The sequence below is a fragment of the Atractosteus spatula genome, chromosome 3 (genome assembly GCF_055471065.1).
Source record: "Atractosteus spatula isolate fAtrSpa1 chromosome 3, fAtrSpa1.hap1, whole genome shotgun sequence".
Taxonomy (NCBI): domain Eukaryota; kingdom Metazoa; phylum Chordata; class Actinopteri; order Semionotiformes; family Lepisosteidae; genus Atractosteus; species Atractosteus spatula.
Window position 1 is genome coordinate 16,563,923 of NC_142708.1, and position 13,491 is coordinate 16,577,413.

The window sequence follows — 13,491 nt, forward strand, 5'->3', positions numbered from 1 at the left end:
TGCTTTTCCATTCAAGCTTTCTAAAATGAACATAATTAATATTGGTGGACAAAAAACATGAACCCCTTCAAGCCCTCTAGGACCAGGGATACAGTATCTAACACTATAAACTTGTATCCTACCTAGTACAACAGTGCTTTTGTTATATCACCTTCTGTATATACATTTACAGTATGTAAGGTAAGAAACATTGCTTTTAAAGCAAGGTCACTGTAATATTCACCTTTTCTCTTAAATGCTCAGAGGCTACAGCACTATATCAAAGTACTACATTAGAACAATGAGAACACTGCCATTTAAATGTCAGCGAAATGAAAAAAAGAATCCTTTAATTGTATGCTTTATTGCATAGTATCTCTGTTTGTACTTGTTTGTTAACTCCTGAAAGGCATATGTTCAGTTTGTCCCTTTAATGTAAATGGAACAAATGAAGTTTTGATCTCTTTCATCAGGATCATAGATAGCTTAAGTGCAAATAAGAAATGAGTGTCAATCTCATAAGTGATTGCTTGACCAGTTAAAAAGGTGAAATCACGAATGGACTTTACCAGTGCAGAAAGATGTGTGACAGTTTGTCAATGTAACCTGTACCTTTTTAAATAGCAGAGTAATTGAAAATAAAGGACAAAATGTAAAATTTTGAAAAATACTATAAATGCTTGAATTTCAAATTAATGTGCACTGAATCCTTTGTATTCTAAGTAATAGAAACCTTAAAGCTGCAGTACTTTATAACATCCTATAAATTAGATATGAAAGAGCTTTTTTTATCTCAAAAGATTGATTATTTCTTTAATAGTATTTACAATATGGTATTTGTTGTTTTTTTTCCAATTTGAAAGAACCTTTGAAAAAAGCACATACTGTATGATTCTGTTTTTCTTCTAGAGAAAAGAATCAATTTCAGCTTTTATAAAAAATGTGAAAAGTCAATACATACTACTGTTTTAAAAAGTCAGCATTTTAGCAAGCACTATACCTTATGTTTGCTCTCTGTCAATAGTAAAATAGGTTGCTTAAGTACTTATCAAACTGGACTATTGGTTGTCTGACAGTAAAATATTTAGAGGTTGTTGACTGGTATACGTAAACAAGGGGTTGTTTCATAACTCCTGAGAGAAGTATATATTCAGTTGAAATCCAGAGAACAAAACAGCAACACAAGGCAGAGAAAAAACGTAAGTACTGAATTCTTTTGAATTTCCTTTCCATTTAAATCTGGGTTGAGATCTGTGATATATGTAACCATCACATGAGAATCTATTTTTAAAAGAATTTCAGGGCTTTTAAAATTCCTGGCCAGTGATAGAGAAATACATTAATTTTAATAATTACAAATTATTATTATCATTATTATTATTTCAGATTATATTATTAATTACATGGCCTGATGCAAACTTGATCAGCACTGAAACATGAAATATAATGGAATTGCCATTGTTTTCAGTGCATGAATCCTTAGAGTTGAAATTCCTTAGAGTTGAATGAGAATGCAAAGTATTTTCAGAATTTCAAAGTGTTAATGTTCTGTAAAACAAAATCAAAAAAGGAGTACTAAAGTAGAGCCTAAGGACTAGTTTGGTATCACCAAATACACCTTTTTAAATATTAATATTAATATTTTTAAAACATTTAATTTATAAATCAGAAAAATACCTTGTTGCAATTCTGTTACAGTTGCTGTTTAAAGTACAGTAGATTTGCATGATTTCATTCATGAAAGAGATCCTTTTCTAGTCAGATTATAAAACATTAAAAGCTTATTAGCAGACCAAATAACTTTTTTTAACTAAATGAGGATTTCTTAATATTTCTTATTCTCTCACTGTATATACTGTGTGTATTTTTATTGATTTGTGTTTGTTGTTTTTATTAACAGTGCCTACTGTTGTAAAAAAAATACCTATCAGGATGGGGAAGGGAATTTATTTCTACATCACAGCAGCTCTAGTTTGCTCTGCTGTCCAGGGTAACCACCATCATCACAGTGATGATGATCATACTCACGGTAAAGGGCATCACCACGATCATGGGCATCACCACGATCATGGGCATCACAAAGGTCATGGGCATCACCATGGCCACAAGCATCATCACAATTACAGTTTAGAGGTACAATCTGCAAATGCTGAATTTGCCTTCAGCTTGTATAAACACATTGCTGCACAGCCAGATGCACAAACTAAAAACATCATCTTCTCTCCCCTGAGCATCTCCACTGCCCTTGCTATGCTGTCATTAGGTGCAATGGGCAAGACGCATGATGAGCTGTTCCAAGGTCTCGGTTTCAATAAAAGTGACACCACTGAAACAGAAGTAAATGAAGCCTTTGAACAAATCCTCCAAAGTCTGAATCAGAAGAAAGAACTGGACCTGTCTGTTGGAAACGCAATGTTCATCCGTGAGAATTTCAAACCTGTTTTAAAATTTCTGGAGGACATTAAACACTATTTCCACTCAGAAGGTTTCACTGTTGACTTCACCAACACCACTGCAGCGCTGCATTTGATTAATAAGTATGTTGAGGACAAAACTCATGGCAAAGTCCCACATTTCTTAGATGACCTGAATGCGGATACACTAATGTTCCTTGTCAGCTACATATATTTCAGAGGTAAGATGTCTAGTATAAGTATATAGTTCATTTCACAGCTTAATTTATTTTATCCTCAAGATATCTTCAATACTTAATGAAACTGACAAAAAATATAAAATATAAAAATATTATATAGATATTGTTACACATTTGACCTTAATATGTTATAGTCAAATGAAACTTGAATTTTCCATTGCTTTCTTTTCCTTTCTACATTGTCGAAGATGAGATTGTGTCTGAGATGTCCAATAAAAAGGTATCCAGTAACTACTGTTCAAAACAACACTCATTGATCACTTATTTTGAACAAAATTCACATCTGTTTTATGTTGAGAAAATGGTCTATATTTCTTGTTATATGTCTTGATTTGATATCAGGCATTTTTTTCTATAATATTTATTTTACTATAATAACTATTAACCTAAATATAAACATAATTTTATTTTATAGGTAAATGGGAAATTCCCTTTGATCCAAGGGACACACGTGAAGATGTCTTCCATGTAGATGATAAGACAACTGTTCCAGTCCAGATGATGCATAATGATGACTCATTTGATGGTTATTATGACAAAGAGGCTTCCACTCATGTCCTGAGGCTTGGCTACAAAGGAGGAGTCTCAATGATGCTCCTCCTGCCTGAAAAAGGAATTAAGGATTTGGAGGAGTCTTGGTGCAGAGATCATCTGAGGAAATGGCACAGATCAGTGAAAAAACGGTAGGTGATATTTACATGAAAATGGGGTCATTTTTCTGGTGAATAAATAAGAAAAGGAGAGTTTCGACCAGTTATGAACATGCTAAATCATTCCATTCTTCTTCATAACCCAATGTCAGCAGGATGATGACATGTTAGCAGGGTTGTTATTCAGCATAACAATGGCCCTGAAGACACAACCAGAATAATTCTAAATAAGGAACAAGTAGTAGGTTTATTCCATGCTGAAAAGAGAAGAGAGAAAACACAACGTTTCGTCTGTAATTCTAAATAACATTTCATAACAAAGTAAAACAATAACTTAAAAGTACAACTACTACTAGATTGATATAATAAGTACCATATACATGGTGTTGGTAATATGAATGTTATCTTCTTAGTGCACGTTCAGGAGATTTGTCATTTATGTTAAATTTATATACAACACAAAAGCTGTTTTTTTTATTTCCAGTCTTGGTAAGTGCATTTCATATTTCATTCACAGTGCTATGGAAAAGTATTCACTCCCTTCCAAATATGCCTTAATATATTGAATTGCAAATTTTTATGTTAAAATGTTTGAATGTCAACAAACACATGTGGACATTGAATAACTGAAGTATTAGTTTGTTGTTTTATTATATAGTGTAGAAGAATCTTAAGCATTAAATATTGTGGGTTTTGAACATGGTGTACTGTATAGTAAAGATTAACATGAACTCTTCTTTACTTTTGTAGACGATATTTAGTGAGTGTGCCCAAATTTTCAGTTTCAACATCTTATTCACTGAAGGACGTCCTGTCTGAAATGGGAATGAAGGATATGTTTGATAAAAGTGCAAACTTTTCAGGAATAGCAAATGAAAATTTGACTGTTTCAAAGGTAAAGTCTTGTTTTGAAAATCACTTGTTCATTATTACATGAAGTGGAAATTGGAATTAAAAGCATTTGATGCATGCATTTACGCCACAATGATAAAAGTGTTGTGTGGAACTGGCAAAATTCCATTGTTTCAGGATGCACTTTTTATCCTTGCATATCAGCTTGATCACACATACAGTACAGTAACACTAGGGAGGTGTTAGAAATTGTTGATAAAAACTAGAAATTACAGTATAGTGGGAAAATTCTGCCTTAATTTATCACTACTGATATCACAATTTAGAATTTGTTTCTGAATTCTGTGCCACTCAGAAGGTTCTACAGCAGAGAAAAATAATAGGTTTTTTAAAGATACTCAGAATTTTGTTACTGTTTGTGTATGTGACCATTTGAATCAAAAACTGTCAGGGCTCTCTTAAAGGTACAGTGACCACAGAAAAGCCACTGTGGTACATTCAACACATCCTAATCATGCCGATTACTTACATGCAGATCTTCAGACACTTTCCTGATGCTCAGGTTATTTCTTCCCAAAAAGTCTCACGCTATAGCCATGGCACTCTGATAACAGTTACACAGACTGATCATTCCTAGGCCAGTCTTTAACACTGCAGGACAAGATATTTAGGCAGTTATACAGATTATTAATTAACATGTTCAAGGAATTTTAACCAAGCTTAAATACCAGATATTGAGCACCAGGTGTTTGTTTAATCAAATAAGTTGAGCTCAATGCATTTTTATTTCAAATATATTAGCATATACTGTATTTATTATGCATGTAATAGATATACTTCAGCTATTAATGCAAATTAAGTTGTGTTTCATTTTGCATACTGTTAGTATACATTCGTATTTTGTTTGCAATTAACACATTTTGCAATATTGTATATTACAGTTCTAAATACTGATGGTGGTGGTAAACAGATCTTCTAAGAAGCAAACTGGTTTCTTTCTAGATAATTATATCTAAAATTCATCTGAGTTGTTCTATTGCTACAATTTTGTCTTAGTCTTAATGTAAAAAGATATTTATTAGAGCATTATTGCCATCTCAATCAGTTAGTCAATCACAAGTATATAGTACCTTTCAATACAAAGTAATCTCAAGGGAATTACATAAATTATACTGTATTAAAGAATTCTGTGAACAGAAAATACAATGAACCAGATATAACTGAGAAACTGAAAGAAAGATGTGTCGCTGATAGAACATGTAGCTTTAATATAACAATACAATTTTAGAATAAACATATTGTATAAGCTATAGCATATAATATTATGTCTATTACACTGTTTAAATGTTAAGGATATTTTTAACCGTTTTAGAAATATACTGTATTAATGTCAGCTCAGAATGCAATACTATATTCCATACTGAATCTTTGTGAAATGACATGTCTGTTGTTTTATATTTTTCAGGTTGTCCACAAAGCAACACTAGATGTGGATGAAATAGGAACTACAGCAACTGGAGTCACTGGTGTAGAAATTGTACTTACTAGTTTGCCTCCAAGCTTGACTTTCAACCGTCCTTTCCTTTTTATAATTGGTAATCATGAAACTAGGAGTATACTTTTCATGGGAAAAATAGTCAATCCTGCTGAAAAATAGAGGACAAGATCTACACCAAAAATATTCACAATCATGGTAGAGAAAAAAAATAAAGAAATATTTGTCACTGTTGGACATCTGGAGTCAATTCCTTATTGTTTTTTTAAGATTTGCTTATATATAATTAAATAACAGGCACATTTTTCATATCCAGCTTCTCTAGTTTAGAAAAATCAACCCTCACAATATCTATTAATCTTGGCATTTTTTGTAACAGTACATTGGTAATCACTTAAAAATGAATGGCTATGTCAAGCTAACTATCAGCCTATATTGTCCTTTTCTGAATAAAGCTAAACTTACATCACAGTAAGTAACTGTTAACCTTTTGGAGGCCCATAACAAGAAGTATACAAAAATCTAGATAATTTATGGAATCTACAACAGAGCTTTTTTTGTAAAATACATAACCTCTAAATACCACTGTAATCAAAGAGTACAGTTGTAAACCCATGCTCACACTTTACCTCAGATTTCTAGAGATTTTAAACAAGAACTTAACATTTATAATTCCATAGTGACTGTGTCTGCTGCTCTTTATTACCATGTATGAACAGTTGAAAATTAGAGGGTGTTATTTGGCTCATCTAGCCTGTTGGGTAAATAAATAAAGGTATGTGGTTTTATAGGGAGAATTCAGATGTGAACTAGATACGTCTTGATCATCAATCAAATGCTGTATTTTGAGCTATACCCTAATTACTGCCTTCTGACCTATGAATTTAAGATGTTATTAGAACAAAAATATATGTTTTTTTAAATTATAATTTGAAAACATCTCGTTTGAGTAAATGCTGCTCCCTGAGTACCCCTTTCAAACACAGTGTGATGCTACAACATGAAGAGAAATAAAATTGTTTTCCTAAACCATAAATAATAGTAAATATCTCCAAATCTTTAACTTGGTATAGCTACACATTTTCCCTTTGTTTCCATCTACTATGAATAGGTACCATTTTTATTTTCCTTGAAGCAAGATAGCGCTCATTTGCTTTTTCCTACCGAAATCATGACACATTGACACAAGATTGACCTTAATATTAAATTTGCCTTAAGTTAGGTAAAAACTGCTGAGGAGCCAATTCAGTTGTAAAAAAAAAGTTTCTGCAATAAAACTGCCTACATGTAGTGTGAAGTCCATTGCAAGTTTTAATAAGGGTTGGGTCTGTCACGTCTTTGATTTCATGAGTGATCTGAAAGCAATCAAAAGAATACAATGAGACTGTAAACACTTTTTATAAACATATTTGAGGCATAGTGTATACAGCATATGTTGTAATGAATCCAAATTTAAAGAGACTTTTCTCCATCTACTGTATCAAACAAAGTCTCTGAATAAGGGTAAAGAGAGTAATGCTTTCCACAGTAAAATCCGCAAAAATCTGACTTCTGTTAACAGAAACTGGTTTTAAGTTTATTTCTACTGCTCCCATTTATCCAACTCACCTCAGAGACTCTGATTTATACTAGGCACAGTGGATTTGTTCCTGCTCAGTACAGTGCAGTATGCACGTTATTACAGTACATAAAGAAAACCAGACTATATTTCAAGTGACAGACACCACTTCTGAAAATATTAGGAATTGAACGTTTTTGTAAAGAAGGATTTCTAAAACACTGCACTGAATCCTTTGGTTTCTATTTAACTTTAAATATAAACATTTATTATAAAGATACTTATAAAATACTTATAAATTAAATAATATGTGAAAGGTCTGTTTTATCTAAAGTGAACTGCTTTTCTTCAGCAGTGCGTAATATTTAGGATTTTCTCTAAAGACTCTGAAAACCTTTTGAAAAAAGCAAATACTAATGATTCTATTAATCTTTTTGAAAAAAACATCAATTTCAACAAAATTCACAAAAATGTGGCAATATACTGTAATGCTAAATATCTAAAAAACCTTAGCTTTCATTATACCCAAAGTTTACTCTGTCAACAATCAAATATTTTGCTTAACTACATATGAAACTGGGACTGGAGATTGTTTGATAGTAAAGGGTCTAGAGGTTGATGACTGGTACAAGTAAACAAGTCATTTCATAACTCCTGAGAGACAGAGAAACTGGGATGAAGACCAGAGAAACACTCAGCAAGACAAGGTAGACAAAAGCAGTACAGTAAGTGCTGAATTCTACTTCTGAGCCAGTGAAATCTAGGATGAGATCTGTGACACCTATTTCTCTTGGAAAACACTTTTCCAATAACTGATTTTACAACAACTGATCAGAATTATATTTATTTCAACATATGCTGATGCAGATTTGGCCAGCAGTCCAACTCTATGAAATGTAATAGAAGTGCCATGTTGGATAGTTACTAGCGCATTGATGCGCTCATTAAAACCAAATTAAAAAGGAAGTGCTGAAATATAACGTAACGACTGATTTAGCATTACCACGTTTTTTCTTATATTTAATTAAAGGGTAAAAAAAAATAAGTCATTCTTAACCTGTGGCTGTGCAAGGCAGATTTGCCTGATTTCATTAAGGACTTGGAGGAGTCTTGGTGCAGAGAGTATCTGAGGAAATTGCACAGATCAGTGAAAAAAAGGGTAGGTGGTATTTACATGGAACTGATCAAAAGAAGATTTGAGGTTATTTTGCTAGTGAACAAAGAGAAGTGAAAAAAGATGATGTTTTAAAAATCCAGTTTCATTACTTTCAAGCATAACCCAGTGTCAACAGGATGGTGATATGTTTGCATGGTTTATTTTTAGCATATAGTAATAACAATGCTCTAGATAAGCTCAGACTAAATCTAAATAGCATGTTTCAGACTAAATAAAAAGTGCTGAAAGGTACAACTACAAGATTAAAATGTATAGTACTGTAATGCATACGGCCGACATTACAGGTTGTACGAGCTGGCTTACCAGCACAGTGACGTCACCGCCCTTCTCTGTGAATGGCAGGGACCTCAGCCACCGGACTGAAGGGAGATCTCCCTTTAGCTCAATTGGCTGGGTCCCTGTTGAGTGACACCAGAGGCCTGGGTTTGAGTCCCCAGCAGTGGGGGGCTGACCTGAGGTGGCAGTGGCGAGGGCGCATACCCACATGAACCAGAGAGCGCTACATTGGTGTTAGGAGTGGGATAGGATAGCCCTTTGCTGAGGACGGTGAATTAAGTGGGGGAGAGTGTAACACATACAGCTGATATTACAGTTTGTGTGAGCCGGCTTACCAGCGCGGTGACATCACCGCCCTTCCCTGTGAATAGCAGGGACCCCAGCCGCCTGGCTGAAGGGAGATCTCTTTGGTGAGTGACACCAGAGGCCTGGGTTCGAGTCCGCAGCGGTGGGGGGCCGACCTGAGGCAGCAGCAACGAGGGCGCATACCCATGTGAACCCAAGAGCACTACAGTACTGTATACTGTACAGTACATTGAGCTGATCACGAGATGATCTTTTAAGCACACAGATTTCTGAATGTTTAAATTAAAAAAAACATTTTTGATGTTAAATGTCAGTTAATACTGCAAAGCAAATTAAAAACTAAAATATATTGATTGCATATATTGATATTGATCAATATACTCATGGTCTATTTATATAATTTGCCATGGGAAGTTAGTTCAGGAGAACTGTGAATGGAGATTCCATTTCCAGATCACCTGGCACTTGTGAGGTATTCACATGTACAACCACACACACATAAGCAAACATTTTACTATCCAAACAAAGGCAATAACTCTGGTTTCAAACCAAACTTTACCTAGTCTGGAATTCCGGGATTGCTTTGCTTGCTCTGTGGGTGCACACACAGAGTAAAGTAAGGTTGTTCATGTATGATCAAAATTAAACAAACTCAAACCAAACACCCATTTTCTTTGTTTTAGAAGTAAAATGAACTAAATTGGTGTTTAACTCATGTGTTGCAAATAAATACCTTGTTCTGATTTTTTCACCGGCAAAATGGTTTCTCCCGCAACCTGTAGGACCCAAACCTTGGCATGGCAACGGGCTGGCTTAGCAGTGCCTGTTTCATGCGTGCATCGATTTGTAGAAGATACCTTTAAGAGGGGGTGGTATTTTCTTTAAAAATGTATATGAAAGGAGTAATTATGTTTTATTTTTGTTAATAATATGTTCATTGTTTATTTGTGTACTCACTGGAGAAATGTATATGTCAGAATTCTGATAATTATTTAGTAAAATTATTTTTGCTTTATAGTGGACTATTCTAGGGGGAGGAGTTTAACCTAGAAAAGGAGCTTTTCAAGACAGGAGAGGGGAGATAGGAGAAAGTTGGTCGTAGTGTAGAATTTTTACATTGATTAATGTTTATATTATTGTACTATAGTATTGTATTTTTTTCGCTTGGTTGGTTTGTATTTTTCACTTCGTTTTTTGGGGTGTGGACTATGGGAACACAGTTCCTCTTAATAAACACCATGGCACTTCTTTGCACTTTTGGCTATGCCATCATTATTACTGCATTCCATCTACACCTCTAAACCCTTGAAGGAGGAGACTGTGACAAGCACACATTTACTTTTTACAAATAACACAACTAATTACACTGCCTCTGTCTGCATTGAATAATAGTGCTTCATATTATTTCAGAATAAATGAATTTGTCTCAGTACAGTTCTTCAGACGCAGTGTATTTTCAATTACAAAATAACTCAGGAACACATTTTTAGAACTGTACAGATGAAGAGGAATGTATAAAAAATTCAGAGACATAAACTATGCCTTTAAGCACAGCTAAGCTGGATCTTAACAAAATGAAAGGTGCATTTCCTTCACTTCACTTCCTAGTTAAGGATGTCCTTCAAAGCTGAGCCAGGTCTGCAGCCAGATGGACAATGCCTACTTTATTCTGCTAAAGAATTAAATTCAGGACAAAAATTAGATGTGAACGTCCTTGAGTGCACGACATAACATCCTGATTGAAATTTGACAGAAAATCTGTAGAACTTGAAAATTGCTGTCCATCAGTGATTCTCAATCAAGTTTGAGAAAGTTTGCAAAGAAGACTAGGCAAAAAATGCACTATTCCAATCTGCAGAATTTGTAGAGATTATTCAAAAAGACTCACAACTCTTATTGGTTTTGGTACCATATGTGCTGCCACCAAGTGTGACCTTTGGGGGGGGGGGGGGGGGGGGTTAGATATGAAATAAACATTTCCTTTTCATTGACAGTTTTTATTAATACTTACTGTAACTCCGCAGCCTTGAAAGTGCTCAGTGTGAATATTCACTTTAAAAAATGCTTATACATTCAGAAACATGGAAAAACATTTTGCAAAGTATTATTGAAGAATTATGTAAATTTACAATAATATAATTTTCCTAAAAGTATAATGCACACATACTCATCCAGTTCATAATATAAAAAATATCACGTGAGTTCATCGTCTTGTCCAGCACAAGAAAATATTTTTTGTCAATGAAGCAAAGTATATAAGAAGTTAAATGTACATAGTTTTAATCAGAATAATTATCCAAAATGTGTTAAATCCTGCCTTTTGAGTTAAATTTTAGGACTAATAAGCATTGTATCTATGGAAACACCCATTTGGTATAAACTTCGTACCTCCAGGTAAACAGTTGACTCTCAAAATCCCACAGAAGAATACAGAAGAAGTTATATCGTATATCAATAAATATTTCTATGTAGGCACTGTATATTATTAATAAATGAAGTATTGTGTTGGTCCTTTTGTTATAAACAAGAATCTTACATCAATTCATAGAAATATTAGATAAAGTAAATACAATAAATAGTTGTGGGTGGGTGAACATAATCTGTAATAACTATTAACTAATTATTCTTTATTTTTGTTGACAGTATTTAGTGAGAGTGCCCAAGTTTTCAGTTTCAACATCCTATTCATTGGAGGACGTCCTGTCTGAAATGGGAATGAAGGACATCTTTGGTCGAAGTGCAAACTTTTCTGGAATAGTAACAGAAAATATTGCTGTTTCAAAGGTAAAGTCCCATTGTGAAAATTACCTGCTCATGATTTTATGATAATGATTAATATCACAATCACAGACGTATTCTGTGGAACATGATAAAATTCCACTGTTCAGGGACGCTCGTTTTAACGAAGCTTTAAATGAAAATTGTGGAGGAGGTCAAACCCTAACTTATGATACTTGTACTTAAATGCATAAGTAGGCATGTTTCTAGAACCACTGCACTTTTTGCTTTGGGATATTCAATGCATACCCACATGATCAGACATACAGTAACATGTCTCATTTTAACATCGGTACTTTGGAAATGAGATAAAAAAATCGGTTTCTTCCTTTGTTATTCACTTTTGATGTGAATTACTGAAGAAAATATTTTTTCAGATTAGTTTGTTACCAAAACAAAGAAACAAAGAAGAATGAATTACAGATTTTTTTACAGGTACTCAGATTTTTCTTGCACACAGCTTGTTAGTACTGTAGAACACAGATACTATATAAAATGTGTCTCTGATATTGCAATTATTTGTGATCATTTGTACTTAATCTGTCCAAAATAAAATAATGTTCATTGTGCCATTTTATCTAGAATTAATGCAGAATATTTTCCACCTATCTCAGAAATAGTTAAATGTACAGTAAGTAATGCTGGATATTTTCTATACTGAATGTTTCAACAACATGCCTGTTGTGTGATATTTTTCAGGTTGTCCACAAGGCAACACTAGATGTGGATGAAATAGGAACTACAGCAACAGGAGTCACTGGTGTAGAAAGTGTTCCATACAGCATGCCTCGATCCTTGAAATTCAATCGTCCTTTCCTTCTTGTAATCAGTAATCATGAAACAGGGAGCATACTTTTCATGGGAAAGATTGTCGATCCTACAGAAAAATAGAAAAACAATTCGGAAATAGATTTAAATATTTGTTCATTTGGATTTGACTGGTTAAAGCAAACAATGCTTTCTGTTTGAATTAAAATATAAAGGTCTATACCTCACTTTAAGCTAGTAAGCCCTTGATTCCACAGTGGAGGAGCCCAGGAGAAGCACTGAGACTGGAAACCAGGAATAGTAAGGGGTCTGCTGGGATACTGTAAGTTGGCTCAGGAGTAAATTCATGTCTATGTCAATGCCGGATCACTGAGAAGGGACCAAGCAGGGCTTAAATACTCCAGAGCACCTGGTACTGAGTGATGTTTCACTGAAGCCTGGTGCTTTGTGTATTCTGTCTCCCCGACGATGAAGGTAGAGTATTGCCGTGGTCGTCAGCCATTGTGGCTGCAACACACCTTGCTGTAGTTTGTAATGTCTTGATAAATACCCAGCCATTTTCAAACCACAAAGTATACAATCATGTCTGCTGGAGCTGGGCTATAAAGCCAGTCTGGTTGCTAAGGATACTGTGACTTGATGTACAAGCACTACAGATACTGCTTGTGTCTTACTTCAGATACAGTATCTGTGTTGCTGTTTCATCAGACATTTCCTGCTAATCGTTTTCTGCCCTTGAGTATCCATTTCCATGCAAGTCTAATTCACAACTATGTTTTGTGTGTTCTAACTTCAAAAATAAACAATATACAATATCAATATTTTTTTCCTTTTTTCCTATCAGTTTCTTCCTTTAAGGATACTTTGATTGAATGTTTTAGTGAATACTACTGTACAGAGAACACTGTTAAGGAACTAGGCTTAAGCATTTTCTGGGCATGGTGCAAACAGAAATGAAAGAGTAAATCAGATTTAAAGGTCACTGAATTCTGAAAACAG

General features: G+C 34.1%; 1 protein-coding gene and 1 long non-coding RNA gene across 3 annotated transcripts; both read left to right on the top strand.

Moving 5' to 3' along the window:
• Positions 1-950: 950 nt before the first annotated feature.
• Positions 951-5,866, top strand: LOC148837486 (alpha-1-antitrypsin-like). Of its 2 annotated transcripts, XM_088912402.1 has the most exons (5): positions 951-1,178; positions 1,880-2,614; positions 3,048-3,315; positions 4,033-4,177; positions 5,600-5,866. In XM_088912402.1, the coding sequence occupies exons 2-5, from the start codon at positions 1,912-1,914 to the stop codon at positions 5,789-5,791; spliced, it is 1,308 nt and encodes a 435-aa protein (XP_088768528.1). In that variant the 5' UTR covers positions 951-1,178; positions 1,880-1,911; the 3' UTR covers positions 5,792-5,866. The 2 variants fall into 2 exon arrangements, with proteins under 2 accessions (XP_088768528.1, XP_088768527.1); XM_088912401.1 differs by lacking the exon at positions 951-1,178 and having other exon boundaries at positions 1,796-2,614.
• A 2,009-nt stretch (positions 5,867-7,875) lies between these two features.
• LOC148837487 (uncharacterized) lies at positions 7,876-13,431 on the top strand. The gene is made up of 3 exons (XR_016090888.1): positions 7,876-7,912; positions 11,590-11,730; positions 12,424-13,431. It is a non-coding gene; the product is annotated as an uncharacterized LOC148837487 (long non-coding RNA).
• The last annotated feature ends 60 nt before the right edge of the window (positions 13,432-13,491 follow it).